A 21359-nucleotide genomic window follows, 5' to 3' on the forward strand; every position below is an offset into this window, starting at 1 on the left:
ACGACTCGTTTCAGGTGATATTCATTATTAACTGTTACTGGCAGTACATCTTTGTGCTGAAGACTTTTCGTATTTTTTTGTATATTATCGGCAAGTAAATTCATTTTAATTATCTCTTTGTTTTTTTGGCAAAACTTTAGTTTGGATTTAAAGATTTTTATGAATTTGAACATATTTTGTTTGATATATCCACTGTTACCTGAATCAAGCCACCAAGTAAAGTATAATCTAGGTTCCTCATGACTTGATTTCACATGATAATTCCAACCGGTGATCCGACTACCCCTTTTTTCAGCACCGATACGAGAACAAATTAAAACAGCCCCGTCCTGTAAAATACCATACCATTGTATATACTATCACTAACTAACTAACAATTTAAAAAGTCACAGTTATCTGCCATGTGGGCTTTCATTGAGTATAAGCATGTCCCAGATGGCCGATCACGCGTCTGCGCGTGATAATTAAGTATATATAATATGGTGACGGCTGATTTAATAAATAAATTGGATGGTATTGTCCACCAGTTGAGTGTTTTGTCCTATGTTATTATTTAGAAACACCCTCTAAATAAATACTAATTTTATTATTATTTGTTGAGGCAGTATGAACTCTTTCTCTTGATCGGATGTGACAAAACAAAAAACAATTGCAAAATTCTTTGGTTCCAATCAGTTGACAGAGTGACTATATTCTCTTTGTTTGACAGTTCTAATATCCAACTGTTGTGACTTGTGGGTTTCCAACTTTTAAAGTTTAAACTTTAGTGGCAGTTCTGTACTTTGTAGGTACAACATGTAAATAATAAGATATTTTGTTGAGGTGTTCAGGGCGACACAAAAGGATAGTTAATAATAATACCTATTTATTACAATTGTGCAATGGAGGACATTAAATTGGTAAATACCTTAGTAAACAATTTACATGAATGATATAAAATATCAAATTACAGAATTCACTCTGCGACACGTAGCTTCTATACTAATACAATTTAAATATTAGATTCACTGGTATCTAATATTTAAATTCATATAGTAAACATATTCGTTTTATTTAAATATTCAACATTATCCCTTCACTTCGATACAAAGTTTGTACCTACAGTTAAATTTGATTTCAGAAAAAGGAGCCTATAGTTGTATTGCAGTCGGTTGAAATATTTGCCTGCCAAAGATGTACTCAAGTTTTTACTAATGTTGAGGGTTTTATGAATCATGTATTAGTTCATGTGAGTTACACAACTTCAAAAATATTAAATTCTTTCACCTGTATTTGGAAAAGCTAAATCATTTTGTTTATGCTAATAAGTGATTTTACAGGTAAAATATTAATAACCTGTTGGCATAACTGTGACAGCACTTTTCTATATGGGGGGGCCAAAGGGCAAGTGGATCACCAAGGATCAAGTGTTGCCAGACTTTAAGTTGGTAGTATAGGCACTCTTATCTTGAAATTCCCTAAATTTTATCAGTTTGGGAAAACTGCAGTCAGTAATTGATTTCACAAACAGGCATGAAATTTCTCAAAAAATGTTTGGTTGTAGAATGGAAGACGGTTAACATAATGTGGGTGGAATTTTGCATTGTGACAGTGTCCAGTGGTGGAATTTTGCTCCTGGTCATCAACCAGAACAACTCCTCTGAGGACTCCCATGTATCAGGTTGAAGGTTCAGAGAGAACCTACATCTCTAAGTAATACCAAAGAATCAGACCAGCATGTTCTGAATTATAATACATTACAGAATATATCCACTTCATAGTCGTTTAGTCCATGGCAACATATTATATAAATGCTGCCAATAAAAATCTTGCCATTTAGTTTTTTTTCCATTTTAGTAATTTATTGAATTTGTGAAAAAATATTAACCCGTCAGTGGCTAAGCTGCCACAAAGCGCGTGGCGCCCATGCCCGTCTTAAGCCGCCGCGCGTTACCGACGCCAAAGTCAACTGGCTTGTTTTACAATAAAATTTATTGATTTTGAAGTGTTTTGGCTTGTTTATAAAAACAATGTCAATGCTTTTGTTATTAAACAAGCTAGAGCTTTGTTAGATAACATAAACAATAAGCCTAATTTAAACAAATTTCGTTTAAAGTATCTTTCTGTCATGAATTTATTTTTTATTTTTTTAGATTTACCTACAGATTACAGTTCGATTATTACTAATGAATGTAGTAATTTTTTATAATTAAAACATACTTCAAAGTTACTAATTAGTCATAGAATAGATACTAAAACATCATAGATATTACAAAAAAGAATTCTTAAATCGACTGCTACAGATAATTTTTATTTGCATTTTGACGGAAGTTTTAAAATTAAATATTTTTAATTTTTAGTTTTTTGGTCCATTCTTACAAACCACAAAAGCAAACTGGTGAACTATGCACTATTTTTCTTACAGAATATACAAATAAGTAAATAATATAAAAAAGCTTTTGACTTGTCTGGATACAATGGTATTTTTGTTGTTCAAACTAATATAAGTGTTGGGTGCATGATAAGGACTTTTATCATGTCTAAAGTATTAAAGTTTATTGTATACTAATGTGAATCTTAGAGATCTGGGCTTTGCTAAAATTATAAATTTACAGTTACAAGTAAGTTGCCATTGATAAAATTGTTTCAAAATTTGTAAAGTTGATCTTTCTTATACCCATCCATGTTCAAATTATATATTAAGTAGTAATTATATATTTTTTTTATTAAGTTTTATAAAATGACCAATAAATAACAGTATTGATTGTTTATGAGATACAAGCATTTTTTTATCGCAAGAGTGTCTGGTGGGCTGTTGCTATTGGGTCTTAGAGCCACTGACTGTTGAAGATATTTCTTGTTATGTGCATGGACTGGGAAGTGGAGATAAGATGTAGTTTTATGTAATTGAACCCAGATCACATCGCAATGTATGTGTGTGCAGTCAAGATTGATTGTCTCATGTGCACAGGCATTTACTGATAATAACAGTATTGAGTACACTAAAGTGTGCGACTGGTAGAGATTGGTTTGGTGTCGGTACAGCATTGGACAAATAATACACCCAACATTTACCGCTACATATAAATATTAATATGTGAAATCCTTTACTGGATACTGCTTCATAATTGAAACCATAATCTTAAATATTATAATAATAATTTATATGTTTATATATACTGTTAACCTCTATTTTCACTAACACACACATACTAAAACAGAATTACTAATGTAATTGCGAGTGTAAGAGGTAGCTTGTCATGCACACTAAAGTAATAAACCTCGTATGTGGGAGGCACCAGTGGGAGTCTCCTTTGCACAGGAAGCCGGCTAGATTATGTGTACCACAATGGCGCCTATTTCTGCCATGAAGCAGAAACGTGTAAACATTACTGTGTTTCTGTTTGAAGAGTGCCATAGCTAGTGAAATTACTGGGCAAATGAGACCAAACATCTTATGTCTCAAGGTGACGAGCGCAGTTGTAGTGCCAATTCATCATCAATTACCATCAGCTGAACATCCCACTCGGCTCGTCCCTTACTTTCATAAAAAAAAATATCTTCAATAATCAATTCAAGTTATGTTTTGTTCCCATTGCAATTATTGCAGTATACAGGGTGTCCCGTAATCAGTGGACCAACGGGATACCCGTGATAGGGGTGGTCATCATCTCTCGAAAACACCAAATTTTACTGTTCTAGGGCCAGTAGTTCAAAAGATATGATTTTTTAAGCATTATTTTGAAAATTCTACCCTTATCAACACAAAAGTTGAAAAAAAATATTTTTTATTTTTATTTTGCCCTGTTTCTTAACTTAAGGTGGCTGAGGAAACATGTGTCTTCACAATTAAATCCATTTTTGTGAATAAATATTGCCAAATTAAAAATTAAAAACCAAAACATGCGCAAATATCAAATAACTAAATTTGCAACGTGATGTTTGAAGCAAGCTAGTGCAAAAAAAATGTATGACAGCCTTGCGGACCATTATTTAAAAAACATCTGCAGTTCATACTGATTCCAAAAAGGTATAACAATATTACATTTTACAAAAAAAATAACTTAATAACCAATTTTAGACTCCAATTGCGAGAAACATTTAAGCGCTATCTATTCTGAGAATTATTTTGTTATCGAGAGAGAGATAACACAATATGCTATCTCTTTCTCGCTCAGGTACCTTTTTCGTTTACGGGGTCCTATTGGCCGACGCCTATGATCCCCACACCCTAATTTTTCAAATTATTCTTAGTTTCATCAGAGACTTGCTCATAGCTCGTAGCTGCACACGTGTTTTTTACTTCGCTACCATTACGACTCTTTTTTTTGGTGACTGACGCTTGAATTGGACCTTGTTTGTCTTTGTGATTTGGATACTGTTTGCCCGGATTTTATAAAATGCCTAATACCTATACTCCTCGTGAATATGCTGAGATGTATTTTATTTACGGTCTGTGTAATGCAAACGCTCGGCAAGCAGCCCGTACGTATCGTGAGCGCTATCCTAATCGCGACCGCTATCCGGATCATCGAATTTTTCTCCGTGTAAATAACGCGTATTTAGAAGGCAGAATTCCCGGAGCTGCAAACAACGTGGGAAGACCTAGAAGAGTCGATGAACTTCAAATACTGGCCGAAGTGACAGAAGAACCTTCTACGAGTGTTCGTCGTATTTCAAGACGTACTGGTATAGCAAAAACAACAGTACATCGCATTTTAAAAAGAAACAGTTTATACCCTTATCATATTCAACGAGTGCAGGCACTATTACCTGCTGATTATCAACGGAGGATAGATTTTTGTGCAGAGATGCTTCGCCGATGCCGACAAGATCCACTATTTTTCAATTCAATATTATGGAGCGATGAATCGTGTTTTAAAAGAGTTGGAGTGTTTAACATTCATAATTTACATGAATGGGCTGTTGTGAATCCACGTATTGTACGAGAAGATAGATTCCAGCACCAGTTTGGAGTCAATTTGTGGGCTGGAATCTTAGATGGTAAACTTATTGGTCCATTTGAGCTCCCACCGAGGCTTAATGGTGCTCGGTACTTGCAATTTTTAAGAAATGACTTAAGTAATTTATTAGCAAATGTACCACAGGAGGTATGTGAGAGGATGTGGTTACAGCATGATGGCGCACCCGCTCATTATTGCAGACAAGTGAGGGAATATTTAAACGAGTCTTACCCAAGTAGGTGGATTGGACGAGGAGGTACAATCCCATGGCCAGCTCGATCACCTGATCTTAATCCATTGGATTATTTTTTATGGGGATATTTTAAAGAATCCGTATATGAAACCGTTAACGATAACGAAAGACAGCTAAGACAAAAACTGAATGTGGTGAGTGAAAAAGTCAAAAATAATGAAAGGGCGTTAAAAAGTTTAAAAAGAAATTTTATAAGAAGATGCCGGCTATGCCTTAGAGTAAGAGGAAGACATTTCGAACATTTATTATAAGAAATAAATAAAAAAATTCTAACTATTTACTTTTGTTTTATTGTAAATTCCGCCAAGAAATTGCTATCTAATGTTGATTTAAAATAATTATTGTCTTTTATTGTTTCACAATAATGATTAATTATACCTTTTTGGAATCAGTATGAACTGCAGATGTTTTTTAAATAATGGTCCGCAAGGCTGTCATACATTTTTTTTGCACTAGCTTGCTTCAAACATCACGTTGCAAATTTAGTTATTTGATATTTGCGCATGTTTTGGTTTTTAATTTTTAATTTGGCAATATTTATTCACAAAAATGGATTTAATTGTGAAGACACATGTTTCCTCAGCCACCTTAAGTTAAGAAACAGGGCAAAATAAAAATAAAAAATATTTTTTTTCAACTTTTGTGTTGATAAGGGTAGAATTTTCAAAATAATGCTTAAAAAATCATATCTTTTGAACTACTGGCCCTAGAACAGTAAAATTTGGTGTTTTCGATAGATGATGACCACCCCTATCACGGGTATCCCGTTGGTCCACTGATTACGGGACACCCTGTATGTTGCAATGTTTTAAATTTCACCAAAGCCAGCGAACTCGTGTGGGATAGTTTATACGACACGACTCATATGTCCGCTTCATCATCTTACCTTGCATAATTTAATATGGATTGTTCCACGTAATACCGATTGAAATTCAAAACATATTTCTGTCATATAAGACTTGTTTATCAAGGAGTTTAAAACAATGGGATTGCATCACTTATGAATACCATTTTCAATCCTAATGGATATTAAGTAAGATTACTTATTATATTGAAAACTATGACAAGAAATTACTATTTACGTAATAAATAATGTGTAAAATAAATAATTCCCAAACATATCATGTAAGAAATGATTACTTACTACGAACGGTTGAGTGTCCGTTTTCTGTAAAGCAAAAACTCCGGGTGTGTCGGCAGAAGTTAAAACTTGAACATTATCGTTCTGCATTTTTGAATATTTTGGAATGTTTAGGGAATAATTTCATCATCATCAGCGTAAAAATACTAGCATTTATGTGGTTGAATCACAATATTCATGTATTTGCGCTGTCGTAAACAAAAATGACAATTTATCTATTCTATATATAAAAATGAATTGCTGTTCGTTAGTCTCGCTAAAACTCGAGAACGGCTGGACCGATTTGGCAAATTTAGGTCTTGAATTATTTGTGGATGTCCAGAGAAGGTTTAAAAGGTGAATAGATATAAAAATGCTGCTAAATTAAATAAAAACAACAAATTTGTTTTTCCTTTGATGTGTCCATACATCATTTCTATGAGAGAATTTATGGACGTACGGTTTAGACAGTTCTGCTGCGAAACAATTTCATTACGACAGCAGGGTGCATATATTACGAAGTAATTTTTGATGTTAATTCATATAAAAACGTTATTTTATTTATTATATACAGAACAACATCTGTGGGGTCAGCTAGTACTACATAAAAAAAATTAACACTTCATAACTATTACCATTATTTTACATTAAAATGTTCAATCTCAGAAACATGAACTTTCATCCATAAGTTCAACGATTGTCTTACGAATTCTCAATCAGGTCACGTGTCCTGACGCGAGTTTATCATTTTATACCCATCCCAAGAATAGTGCTCAATGCGGCTAAAGAAATTTTCACTTCAAAAATTATACTTTATACGTTTTCCCCCTTATTCATAATAGTCTGCTAACTTAAAGCATTGCTAATTCTCACTCTGTCTTCTTCTATTGACCTAAGTCAGAATGAGAAAAAACACTCCTTAGTGGCTGTTTAAAGTTAGCGGACCATTATGAATAAGGGGGTTTTTTGTGTTTATTCGTTAAAATGTTGCATAAACCAATTTGGTCAAGTCAATGAATGCCTACAACTCTTTTTACGGCCCGCTCCTGGGCTCGGGTCTCTCCTCAAAACCGTGGAAGGTCTGGAGTAATATATAATTATATAATATTATCTGGAGTATCTGGAGTATTATATAATAATAGGGGAAAACTCGAAAGCAAAAAAAAAAGTACGTGTCAGCTCCGACGCACGACTGGAGTTTACTGCTCAAGAACGATTGTCTTTGAACAGGTACTAAACAAAATCAAGTCCAATGGAGTCGGTTACAAACATACATACAGCAGAAGCTAATAAAAGGGTATTACTATAAAAAAAATATAGATATTAAAAATTAAAATAATAGGTTAGGTTAAAAATTGTCTATTTGGCGTGAAATGCGCTATATATACTCTCCATATTAAATTAAACATTTAATTATGTGCATAGCTCATATAAATTTGTATCAACTATATTGATAATTCAATATTAAATAAATACAAAGCACACATGTTTATATGTACAATATATGTCATATTAATGTATGAATTGTAACATATTTAGTACCCACGTGCTTATCAGATTTTCCGGCACTAGTATTTACACCACCTTCTTCCATAATTTATAGAATTTTCACTTAACTTTATGAAAGTATAATAATAAATCAATTTCAATAATATAATAAAGCTTCAAAATACAAGAAAGTGAAAGGTGCGCTAGAAATGATGCGCACCAAAAACGTTACTATCAAATTTTGATGAGCAGATTTTAGTATCCATATTTTTCTCATACCGGGCGCCTTATATGAAAATCGATTCTTAAGGAGTAAACTCCAAAAAACAACTTCGAAACATAAAGCTAAAAGAAGTGAAGTTTTAGCTTTTTTTATAGTGGTCATTCCATTGACAGATGTTTGCAATAAACCCCGTAAAAGTCTTGGTTAGTTTCTACTAAGTACAACATAATCAATAGCATATTAAAACAAATTAGGATATAAATAAATTACTACGTATCTTTAGTAAATTTACAACAAAAGTATCACGTCCTGGTCATTATAGTTTACGCGCTGGCCTTTTTTTGCTTTATTTCTTGTCCAGTTTGTGGTATAATAATAATAATAATAATAATAATAATATTGACACACTTTTTACACAAATTATCTTGCCCCAAGTTAAGCATATATAGCCTGTTGTATGGGTTACAAGACAATGATATATTTAATACAATATACTTACTTAAACATACATAAATTCATATAAAAATACATAGATACATTTAAACATCCATGACTCGGAAACAAACATCCATATTCATTATATAAATGCTTGCACCTACCGGGATTCTAACCCGGGACCTCTAGCTTAGTAGGTAGGATCGCTAACCACTCGGCTATACAGGTCGTCAACTTGTCATTTTCGTGCATATTTATAACTAGCTGACCCGGCAAACGTTGTTTTGCCATTGCCTATATTATAGCCTGTACATCATTTTGTTCTATTGTCAATAGTTTTTGCAGCGCACGCAAAAATAGGTTTTCGATTTTACACCTTGTGTTACAAAATAGCAATTTTATTACGGATCCTAATTTTGAAAAAAAAACATAGCCTATAGCTTTCCTCGATAAATGGACTACCCAACACTGAAAGAATCATTCAAATCGGACCAGTAGTACCAGAGATTAGCGCGTTCAAACAAACAAACAAACAAACACTGCAGCTTTATAATATTAGTATAGATAAAGTATGAATCACGTGGGGATAACACTACATTGTTGATATTTTAATAGTTGATAAATTTTAATCGATATGTAACAGCTTAAAATTATAAAATTGTTTTATGTGACGTGATTGGCTGTAAAGGACAATGCTGTATTTGTAGCATGCTTTGACTTTTAATGTTAAATTTGGCCATAAATTTTTATGTATTTTATGACAATAAAGGACAAAACGAGCGGGACGTTCAGCTGATGGTTATTGATACGCCCTGCCCATTACAATGCAGTGGCGCTCAGGATTCTTGAAAAAATACAAAAATTCTTAGTGGCACTACAATTGCGCTCGTCACCTTGAGACATAAGATGTCTCATTTGCCCAGTAATTTCACTAGTTACGGCACCCTTCAGGCCAAAACACAATAATGCTTACACATTTCTGCTTCACGGCAGAAATAGGCGCCGTTGTGGCACCCATAATCTAGCCGGCAATCTGTGCAAAGGAGCCTCCCACTGGTAAAATATATTGTTACAAGTCAAAAACTTCTTATTTTACGGCCGTTCCCAATATTCAGTCTATAACTTACTTGAGATAAAAATCGTAACTGTAGATGACTTTTCTGTCCCAATAAACTATAGACGACTCACCTTATCCGTACACGCTGTCTGTCAATGGGACGACGTATAGCTTACCAGCGATAGAAGTTTGTATGGAAATTGCAATTCACGCGTCCCAATTTAAAGCGATAAGAATGACTTATCGGGTATATTGGGACAGCTTCAGATTATTGACCGCTAATTGCTGACAGTAGAAGGTAGTAATTTATCTCTATCTGTAGATATTATATTGAGAACGGCCGTTAATTTATAAAATTCAAATTTGGAACATTATTGTTTATATTATGTTTTTCAATGTTACTATTAAATCACGTGTGAAAACATATAGCATTGATTGCCTAGCTCAAAGTTTGTATGGAACCATTGCTCATTACTATCACAAGACACTTCAAAAGCTAGGTTCTATGTTTAACTAACTAACATATCCTCTGCTGAACACCATTAAATGTGATCAAATTGTGTAGTGTAAGAGAACCACAGTGACTTATTACATCACTTAAAATATATTAATTTACTATTTATACTTGTTCGAAGTAAATCCATCGAACAGCATTATATTACAAATATTTCTTAGTAGATAATATTAATTACTTATAACCATGTGTTGCCTTTAGTAAGGCAGTACGCGAGTAACCATTGATCGGTCCGGTCCTAGTTACCATTAACCATTTGTCTATAACCATTACAGGACTGGTCCAAGTAACCATTTTAACCAAATATTAGTAGAGATCCTCGTACTCACAAGTAGAACCAATAATTATAGTTATTTAGCAAGTGTCATAGATTAATTTAGTATCTTAAGCAAATAAATACTTTTACGATAAAACCAAAATAGATATCTACCCCTAAGTGCACCCCTTTTCAATACTTTTACTCTAAGATAATTTATAAGTCTAGATAGTCTCTTTATGAAAGACAACCTATAAAAACCGGCCAGGAATATTACTTTCGTGTGCGTGACAAGCTACGTCTTACACTCGCGATTTGCATGACACTTTGTATTAGTGTGCGTGAATTGCTCAAAATGGAGGTTAGTTCTATAGTCTAAATATAATATATTTTTTCGACGTTTTCACAGCTGTTATAGTCTATGTATGATCTAAGCCATAGTTTCTCAACCTTATTTTACTCACCGCCCACTTTGAGAATATGTTTTTTTCTAGAGTATTTTCGTGTATTTTTTTGCCTTTTTAGACTATGTTTTTTAATCTACCCACGCCCCATCTGCGCCATCTCAATGCCCCCTAATTTTCTCTGGGTCTTCTACTGCCCTCCCGAAAGTCTCAAACGGCCACAAGGGGGCGTTATCGCCCACGTTGAGAACCTATGATCTAAGCTTTATGATTTTACACAGTTAAAATTAATCATTTTGGTAGAAGCAAGCTTTGATTCTACGAATAATTGTATATAATTATGTATGTATTTCAGGCACAGTTAGCCTTTGTGAAATTAACCAGAATAAAGTATTACAAATGTAAAACATGCCCAGCTACCTTCCTCAAGAAAGATCTTTGTAAAATACATGAAGTCTATCATGTTTATAAGGCTGTGAGGTAAGCAATATTTTAAATAAAAATCTAATTGTTATACGAGGGCGGCACGGAAAATTTCGGGAATCAAGGAAGTGACACAACATTACTATTTAAAAATGTATTTATTGCTTTTCGAAGTATTCTCCGCGAAATTTGACACATTTTTCCATATGATGGAACCAATCATTGAAGCAACCATTCCATTCGGAAGTTGGGGTCTCCAAAATGGCCGTTTTGTAGGCGTCCACAGCTTCTTCAGGTGATGAAAATCTCAGACCACGCAATTTATTCTTTAATTTAGGGAAAGTATAGAAATCATTAGGGCTTAGGTCGGGGCTGTACGGCGGATGGTCTAATAATTCTATGTTTTCTTGCTCTAAAAACTCTTTTGTTCTGTGCGCAGTGTGAGAACTCGCATTGTCGTGATGGAGGATGATGCGGCGGATGCAGGTCTCTTTGCGGAGTTCAGAAACGACCTGTGGCAAACAAATGCTAGCGTACCATTCTGCATTAACCGTTCTTCGTCCCTCAAGAGGAATAGTCGCCACATGGACGGTTTTGGAGACAAACGTGGCCACCATTTTTTTGCAACACTCCGTGAACAAACAATTTGTGTTGGCTTTAACTCATTTTCGAACACCCAAACTCGTGACTGGTTTTTTGTTTCGGGTTCGTACGCGTATATCCAGGATTCGTCGCCTGATACGATGTTGTATACAGCATTTGAGGATGCTGCGTGGAATCTTTGGAGAGTTCTGACGCACCAAGTAACGCGAGCCGCTTTTTTCTCTTCACAGAGCAAATGCGGTATCCATCGGGAAAACAACTTTTTTACACCTCATGTTCATGCAAGATTTTTTGTATTTGACTCATGCCAGTGTTTAAAGTTGCCTGAATTTCGCGGTATGTCACATGTCGATCTTCCTCAATCAGCTTACGCACAGCATCAACGTTTTCTTTGGTGACTGCAGTTTTTGGACGACCTTGACGGGGACCATCACTGAGCTTGACACGTCCACGTTGAAATTCAGCAAACCAGCAATAAATTGTGGTTTTGGATGAGGCTTCATCACCAAATGCATAAATCATTCGGTCAACACACTGTTTTTGTGTTAAACCACTTCGAAAGTCATAATAAATCATCGCTCTAGAATTTTCTCGAGTCATTACATTTTCTTGAGAAAATGTTGACGACTAAACAAGTTTGAAAAGACCTTGTGACAAGACCGAGATTCTTTTTTTAACTAAATAAATGATATTCGATTTTTAAAACCAAGGAGTTTTCAATTAAAAAAGATTGTAATATGACAGGAACAGTGGAAATATTCCATTCCCGATACTTTTAGTGCAGCCCTCGTATTTGATGATTACTCAACAGTTCCGCAAAAACCCTACAGGTATTCATTGTCTGTCTGTCTAACAAAACCTAAAAAGGTCTAAAGTTGAGATAAATCCCAGTAATAGAATTGTGGAGGTATGGAGCTGATTTTTTTTTAATGAAAATACGGGACGAGACGAGCAGGACGTTCAGCTGATAGTAATTGAGACGCCCTGCCGGATTCTTGGAAAGCCCAAAAATTCTGAGCGGCACTACAATTACGGTCGTCACCTTGAGACATGAGATGTTAAGTCTCATTTGCCCAGTAATTTCACTTGCTACGGCGCCCTGCAGAACGAAACATATTAATGTTTACACATTATTGCTTCACGTTGGAACTAGGCGCCGTTGTGGTACCCATAATCTAGCCGGCATCCTGTGCAAAGGAGCCTCCCACTGGTGTCAAATGTAGATGTAATAGTAACCATTATATTTATGAGTTTTGGGTGGTACCCGATTTCTCCTTTTTCTTGATGAAATCCCGACATTTTGTCACCTATGATGAAATATCAAGTAAGAGATGATTGATGAAGTGCCTAAGAGGAACTCTCCAATCAATTTGTTATGTTTTTAAAGTGATAACCCTCACTTCTAGGATTAATACACAAATAAAATTTGAATACAAAATTTTATGAACGATGCGGGACTCGAACCCTCGACTTTGGCGCTAACCTTGAAAAATGAAATTTTATGAGAAAGCAATAGCAGTGAAGTGAAGAGATTTTTCGTGATAAAAATTCAAACTGTCTGTGGAACCCTTGGCTCTTGGAACTTAATATTAATGAACTTAAATTTATGAACGAAACACCAGTACTTAAAATTCCGCAAATAAATGAATTGCGGAACTTTTCACTCGCAACATTCAGTAATATACTCGTTACTATATTGGTACCAATAAAACAAATACCTACCGATTACTAATATTGCATGTATAGGTTTTTGTCGGTCAGTTACTGAATAAATTGCGTGGCAGATCTTTTTAGATTCTAGAATGTCGTCGAAGAGTGTCCTAGGTAGTAACAAAATAAACACGTTTTTGTAAACAACTCAAAGTTGTTTTAGGCCGGTAAGTACGTATCGAATTCTCGCGAACATTCGACGTAACACCACCTTACTGCATTAGCATTCTGAAAATGTCCTAACCTGTCGATCTGTGGTTTCCTTATATGCTAGTTTAATGATAGGTCACGTCATTAATTTTCGTGATCACTTTATACGGACCTTGCCACGTGCTTGAAGTTTTGGGGATATTCCTTTCCTTACTTCAACATTCGTCTAAATCTGAGTCCTGATAACCTACACCGCCTTCTTGGATTTGTGATGCAAACAGTCCTTGGTTTATCTCTCCTGTGTATCCTCTTACACGAATATTCCCACCACAAGCCTGCGATGCTTGTACGAGGAAGTTCAGTCGATGCCCGCCCAGTTCCATTGAGTTGTAACAGCTCCCGAGTGTCAAACTTTGAAGGTATCACACCAATTTCAGCCTTGTTAGAATGATGTTGAACAATATCTAGTAGGTTTTAACAACAAAAACTTTATTTCGGGAAGTACCTATCGAATTCTCGCGAACATTTGTCGTAGCAATGATATTAGATTATTTTAAGTTTGATAAATGTATGTATTATATATTTAAGTCTAATTATTTAATGCCATCAATAATCAATCATTAATGATTAAATCTTTTTTCAGTAAGAAACTCTCTGAAAAATATGATGATCATAATTACCTTAATACTAATGTACACAGAAAGTTCAAATGTAAAGAGTGTGGACGTATGTTTGTTCAAGAGAATACACTCTTACAGCACCAGATAGTTCATGAACCATATCCGTTCGTCTGCCACTGCGGTATCGGGTACTATGTAGAAACAGACTTAAAACAACATATGACCTTAGTGCACAAAATTGAAAGTAAGCCCATTATAGAAAAGGTTGAACGTAAGCCAAGTAAAAAGATTATTGACAGCGATGAAAGTACAGAAGAGTTGGATTATAATAGTTATGATGAAACAAAAGTTAAACCAAAGATAAAAGTAAAATCAGAGCTAAATGGTGTGAATAGAAAAAATAAAAAACCAAAAAATAGATCTAAAATTAAAATAAGGATAGGTACCAAGAAAGATAAAGTTCCAGTATATGTGGAATGTCCAATATGCCAAAAGAAATTGAAAAACAAACTTGGAAATCATCTCGAGACACATGTCACAGATAAGAAATATAAATGTCTTATTTGTAATAAATGTTTTAAAACAAAACCGAGCTATGGAAATCATGTAAAAAAAGTTCATCAACCGAAATCATTTAAGTGTCAATACTGTGATAAAAATTTGTCAAGCAAAGGCAATATGATATTACACGAACGTATCCATACGGGTGAGAAACCATACAATTGTCAATATTGTGCAAAGCCATTTGGAGATCCTTCAGCATTCGCACGACATATAAGAACACATACACATGATATGAGGTACTTCTGTGATCTTTGCCCTAAAGCATTTACAGATAAAAGTGGATTAATAGGGCACAAATTACGTCATTTTAACAGAAAATACAAATGTGATATCTGTGACTCGGCATACTTCACCAAATATGATCTGGACAAGCACTTCAGTCTGCATGCAGATAGAAAACAGTATGAATGTCACGATTGTGGGAAAAAATTTAATCTAAAACAGTATCTTGTTTCTCACTGGCAACATTCCCACAAAAATCAGAAACAGAAACCATTGAAAGTTAGATTTCTAGCAAGCAAAGGAAAATAGAAGAATCCACGAGAAAATGAAAATTTTGCAACATTATAAAAAGAAATAAAGCAGTGGATGGCACGAGATGTACTTGATCTCTGAGCTCGAATTTTATGTCCCTTGCCACTCACTAGATTTATTTTATTTTATCTACTATGAATTGTGATAATACTTTAATTTTGTTAGAATTCATAAATTTTATTTGACTGAATTATTGATTACGTGTCTGGCTTAGTTATTAGTATCATTTTGAAAATCAAGAGTTTGGTACTAGTGATTTCTGTATAATATTTTAACAGATTCAATTGGGCATGCCCTCTGCATTGTAATATTATGTCCCTACAGATTATAGCCGACATATTCATCGAAATTAATATATTTTTATTCAGAATAGATTTTTTTTTATCTGTTATGGAACGTCGAAAACTATTCGAAAATATACTATGCAAATGAGAAAAACGTAACTCATCAGTAGCTTTTGAAGTGAACCTTCTAATGCGACTTCCCACAAGGTTGCGTTAAACGTTTAACGCTACCATGGAGTGGGTATGAAAGCTCTGTTGCATTAACCAGTGGCGAAATCGAAAGTAGTACTTATTATTTCACCATTATTTAATAATTTATTGGAGTGAAAACTTCTTTAGCATCATTGTGATTTGAAAGTCGATGAAACGAAAAAGCGACAGCAAAAAGAGCAGACACATAAATTCATAATATTTAACATGGGAGATAATGAGATAGGAAGAATTATACGGTGTTTTGGTACCAGGCGATCATAGTTAAAGTAGAGATTGTCTTATGTATGACGCGAGTATACCTTAATATATGCTGACGCCATGCGCACGACGTATTATTACATGGACACCAGGAGAACATAAATTTGGTAGTGGTGATAGTAATGTCTTTCATAGCGGTTGAAATCGTGTGTCATCCTAACAACACGTACCAGGACTTCATATGCAGTTTAGAGATTTATGCACAATACAGGTTTCACTTCTGACATGTGTACTTTGTACGCACGCAATTTTTTTAATTCATTACAATAAAATTTCTTAAATTAATAGTGCCTAAGGCGATCACTTCATTCCCAAGGTATGGTATTATAAAGAAAGTCATTAAGATAAAGTTTTACGATATAAACGTTTCTTAACAATTAATTTTTAACTCTTAAATTTCGTATCTTTGTTTTGTATATTTAACCGATTTCAAAAAGGAGGAGGTACTCAATTCGATCGGTATTTTTTTATGTGTGTACACCGATTACTCGGAGATTTGTGATCCGATTTATGTAATTTTTCTTTAGTTCGATGCGGAATAAATGTCATTTGGTCCCATAAAATTTTTATATAGTTTGGCCCAGTACTTTTCTTTTTATGAAAATTTTTGTCTACCTCGATGATATAATTGTTTCTTGTGTATGGATTTTTAGGAGTTTTCATTTAGGTTTGATGATATATTATTATTATTAACTAACACCAAAAAGTAAAAAATAAAAAATAAACTACATTTAAAAAACCGACTTCAAAAACTGAAAAGTATCAAATAAGTAACTAAAAATGTAATATTACAACTCTTATGCAAACCTTTACCTACCTTTAATATTAATAACATAATATTATTTGTATGTGCTACATATTGATAGCTTTGAATTCGGTGTCAAGCCAAATGTAATAAATAGTAGGTAGGTAGGTATCGCCACGCGTGACTTTGAGCGGGATAGCTTCGTCTAGAACAAAATAACCCAAGCGGACGCGTGGCCAGACAACCTTAATAATTATAGTAAGTAAGCTGTTTATAATATTAAGTTTTATATTATATTTGTGTAGGGCTTGGCACCGACTTAAAACCTATCAATAGGTAGCACATATAAATAATAGTATGTTATTAATATCTATAATATTATATATATAATATCTATAATATTAATAACATACTATTATTTATATGTGCTACCGTTTGCATAAGAGGTGTAATATTACATTTTTAGTTACTTATTTGATGAAATGAAATGAAATTTTATTTGCAGGTAACACTGTACTTAAGATGTTAACAATATAATGGATAATCCAATATGTTTCGTCAATTGACATGCAAAATATGTTACAAAAGTGTCTAAACACTACTCGTACTGTTATACCGAAACATGTCGGATTTCACATTGATAATAATAATATTTATAAAATGAAATTTTAAGATATTATAATATGAGACGTAAATAACTTAATAATTCATTTAGTACCTATGTATAATATTAACAAATTCAATGTCATAAAAGTATATTAATTTACATATATTATTATCAAATAGACTAATTCATGTTATGATACTTTTGTCTTGTCTTGAAGTCGTTTTTTTTAAACGTAATTTTTTTTATTCATGGGATCATGTTTTAAAAGCAAAGCAAAGCATGACCCACAAAAATACTTCTAACTCGACTTACCCAATAGAAGCATTATATTTAATATAATTTTTTGTACCTACTTGGTGCTAAAATGATTATCAGGGTTTTTAGAAAATTCGCTAAAGTACCTCTGTAGTACGTACATACAATTTCATTATCAGTATGTAGTATGTGGGCCTTATCCTATCCCCACTAGTATGTACCTACAATGGTCCTGTGATTCCTATGGTGTTGCAGGAGAATGTGGGTGGCGGTAATCACTAAACCTCAGGTTAAACGTGTGACTCACTAAATAATAATACTCTTCTTCTCGGTCGATACGCTCTTGACAGAAAGGTAGTGATTGTCAAGAAGTTTCAATACGGGCAGATGTAATGCGCCTCACAATAACTTCTCATCATCTCTCTCTCTGTTAGAGGTCATTCGAGTACATTTTTTTTTTATTTTATGGAAAAAGGAGGACAAACGAGCGTACGGGTCACCTGTTGTTAAGTGATCACCGTCGCCCACATTCTCTTGCAACACCAGAAGAATCACAGGAGCGTTGTCGGCCTTTAAGGAAGGTGTACGCGCTTTTTTTGAAGGTACCCATGTCGTATCGTCCCGGGAGCACCGCACAAGGAAGCTCATTCCACAGCTTTATAGTGCGTAGAAGAAAGCTCCTTGAAAAGCGCACTGTGGAGGACCGCCACACGTCCAGTTAGTGGGGATGATATCCTAATTTGTGGCGTGTCATGCAAAGGTGGAATTCGGCGGCAGGAATCGGGTGAAACAGCTCTTCGGAACACTCCCCGTGATAAATGCGGTAGAAGACGCACAATGAAGCGACGTCTCTACGCAACGCCAATTGATCCAGCCGTTCCCAGAGAACTGGGAACATTCATGCAAGGGGCTGTCCAGAGCAGATTTGATCTGATCGGTCCATCGGATAGGTGACCGCGCGATCTGATGCTTTCTATTTACCCTGGACGACACGGCGTTCTATGGACTTTCTGCTTCCTTTCGATTCGTGATCCAAAGAAGGCGAGCATGCGGGAGTGCGAAAAAGATACAATTAACATTCCCTTTAAAGTTCCCTGTTTTCAGTAAGGGACGAGATGAGTAGGATGTTCAGCTGGTGGTGATTAATATACAATATAATGTAGTGCCGCTTAGGACTCGTGAAAATAACAAATATTCTGATCGGCACTATAATTACGCTCGTCTTCTTGAGACATACGATGTTAAGTCTCGTTTGCCCAGTAATTTCACTAGCTACGGCGCTCTTCAGACCGAAACACAATAATGCTTACATATTACTGTTTCACGGCAGAAATAGGCGCCGTTGTGGTACCCTAGCTCCATATTCGAGCCGGAATCCTGTGCAAAGGAAGGCTCCTTTGCACATAGACCAGTGGGAGGGCCCACTGGTCTGCCATATAAATCTGTCTTATTGTGGGATTCCCGATCAAAAAAATACAAAATCATTCATTTCGCACGTTACATATCTATACACAGTAAAATCTTATGCTGACACCCACACTAGGCGTTGCCTGTCTCGTGGGGGAAATAGTTGAATTAACAGGAAATAATAAATAAAATAAAAGTATCTATCCCTACTCTATGGTAATATGTTGCAAATTTGATGCAATTAATAAAAAATATCGAATCGTAATTAATAAAAAAGTATGTTGTTGCGCAAAAAATCACAATTTGAGGTTCATAATATGACTGCGAGAAGCGGTTGGAGCATTCACAGGACGGCAAATGTAGCAGCGGCAGTATCAACATTGCTTGAAAATGGACTTTATAACGAAGGCTGCGACGTCGCAGAAGAAGACAAACACGATACTGAGTGCAACCTATTTTAAGTGAAAGAGTTAAGCTGGGTCTGCTGCGATAATTTATTAACAAAACATGTTAGCAAAACAGTCCGTCCACTGCACCTGTTTTTGTTTATTTTTTGGTTTAATTACACAAATTAGTTCCGACGAAGTACTACCAGGTTTTTGTATTTACTTTTATGATCTACGAATGTAACATCCCAAAGGACTGTTATCAGTTGTAAGTATAAAAAACAAAGTATTTTCTTTATTCCACTCCATCACAAACAAAACCAAATAGGATGACAGGAGGAAACCAAATGATAGGGACGTCTTCTTTCATTGAACGCTAACAAATTATGCGTTAATTTCCCTCCCCACAGGCGAACGCGGGTGATTTATCCATTTCTCGCGGTAAACATGTTAAGATGTTTTATTTAACAAAACTGTTCAGCCACGCCCCCAAATCTGTTTATAAAACATGTTTTTGTGTTAATTAACACGAAAACACGACGCAGCGGTCGCGGCTATAGAGACATAATATACAACAACAAAAAGGCATTATATACATTGCTACACAGTATATCATTTATAATATTATTTAGAAAATAATGCATTGTTTAAAGGAAATACTTTAAGTTTGGTCTCATAAAAGTCAATTTTTTATGGAAGAGGAAGACAAGCGAGGCTAAGGGTCACCTGATGGTATGTGATCACTAGTACACCATAGGAATCACAAGAGTGTTGCCGATCTTATAAAGCGTCGAATAAACGTAAATATATATGAATTTTAAAACCGAGAAGACATTGGTAAAAGCGTAACAAACAAACTTACATTCACATAAATAAAATTAGTAGGATAGGGATTTTCTGTCAACAGATTTCTTATATCTTCGTGAGCTTTACCCTTTTCAGTCTATAAAAGACGTTGTCCTACAGCTGTAGAATGATCCATATTGTAAACTAGCTGACCCTGCAAACGTTCTTTTGCCATATAAATTATTTTTAGAGTAACACCGTTTCTTGGATATTACAACAAAACTTTATTTTTCTAAACCAAAAGATTTTTTCTAAAACAAACCTAGCCTTAGTTACTCCTTATTACATCAGCTACCTGCCAATAAAAGTCCCGTCAAAATCGGTTCAGCCATTTCAGGGATAAGCCGGAACAAACAGACACAGAGAAAAATTCTAAAAAGTGTTATTTTGGTGTATACATATTGATAAACATGTAGTAAAAAACGGCTATTTCAATATTAGAAACAGACACTCCAATTTTATTTATATGTTTATGCAATTATATGAATATATTTTCTCTATTAGTAAAATCTCATCAAACATACTTTTACATACATTTGTTTGGACCTTTTGAAATTTGAACCTTGATTTTTTTTTTCAATAAATTACCAAAAAGTGTATCTGAATTATCAATAAATAATTTTACATCTTTTATTACACGCAGACTTATGTCGAGGGCTTATTACAGTATTGAAGATTACCTAAACGATATTACAATATGGAATTGATATTATCGTTGTTTTTTTTATGGATTTTATGGTTCAGCCGTTTGTTTTGTTTTACTGGATTGCATTATTTTAAAAATATGTATATATCTGAATTGTATTTTTAGTGATTGGCAGTCACGAGCAATCTTTTGATTTTATGGCAATAAAATATTTTTAACTTGACTTGATTTGAGTCTTACTAAGCAAATTTATTTATTATTATGATACACTATTGATCTTACACTAAGCATTTATAACTATTCAAATTATAAACTATTAAATATTATAAATAACTAATAATAATTATTTATAACTTTAATAACTATGGTTCGAAGTGTAACATCTATTAAAGTGTATACAGCATTCATAAAACAA

At 34.3% G+C, this 21359-nt stretch overlaps 1 protein-coding gene and 1 long non-coding RNA gene across 2 annotated transcripts in view; one reads left to right on the plus strand and one right to left on the minus strand.

Moving 5' to 3' along the window:
• Window positions 1-21359, minus strand: part of LOC126969519 (uncharacterized) — a 182563-nt gene that overhangs the window by 48912 nt on the left and 112292 nt on the right. The window lies entirely within an intron of this gene.
• Window positions 725-15494, plus strand: LOC126969485 (zinc finger protein 724-like). Its single transcript, XM_050814940.1, has 4 exons — window positions 725-899; window positions 1121-1228; window positions 11049-11173; window positions 14223-15494. The coding sequence occupies exons 1-4, from the start codon at window positions 882-884 to the stop codon at window positions 15292-15294; spliced, it is 1323 nt and encodes a 440-aa protein (XP_050670897.1). The 5' UTR covers window positions 725-881; the 3' UTR covers window positions 15295-15494.

This window comes from Leptidea sinapis, chromosome 18 (assembly GCF_905404315.1).
Source record: "Leptidea sinapis chromosome 18, ilLepSina1.1, whole genome shotgun sequence".
Lineage (NCBI taxonomy): Eukaryota > Metazoa > Arthropoda > Insecta > Lepidoptera > Pieridae > Leptidea > Leptidea sinapis.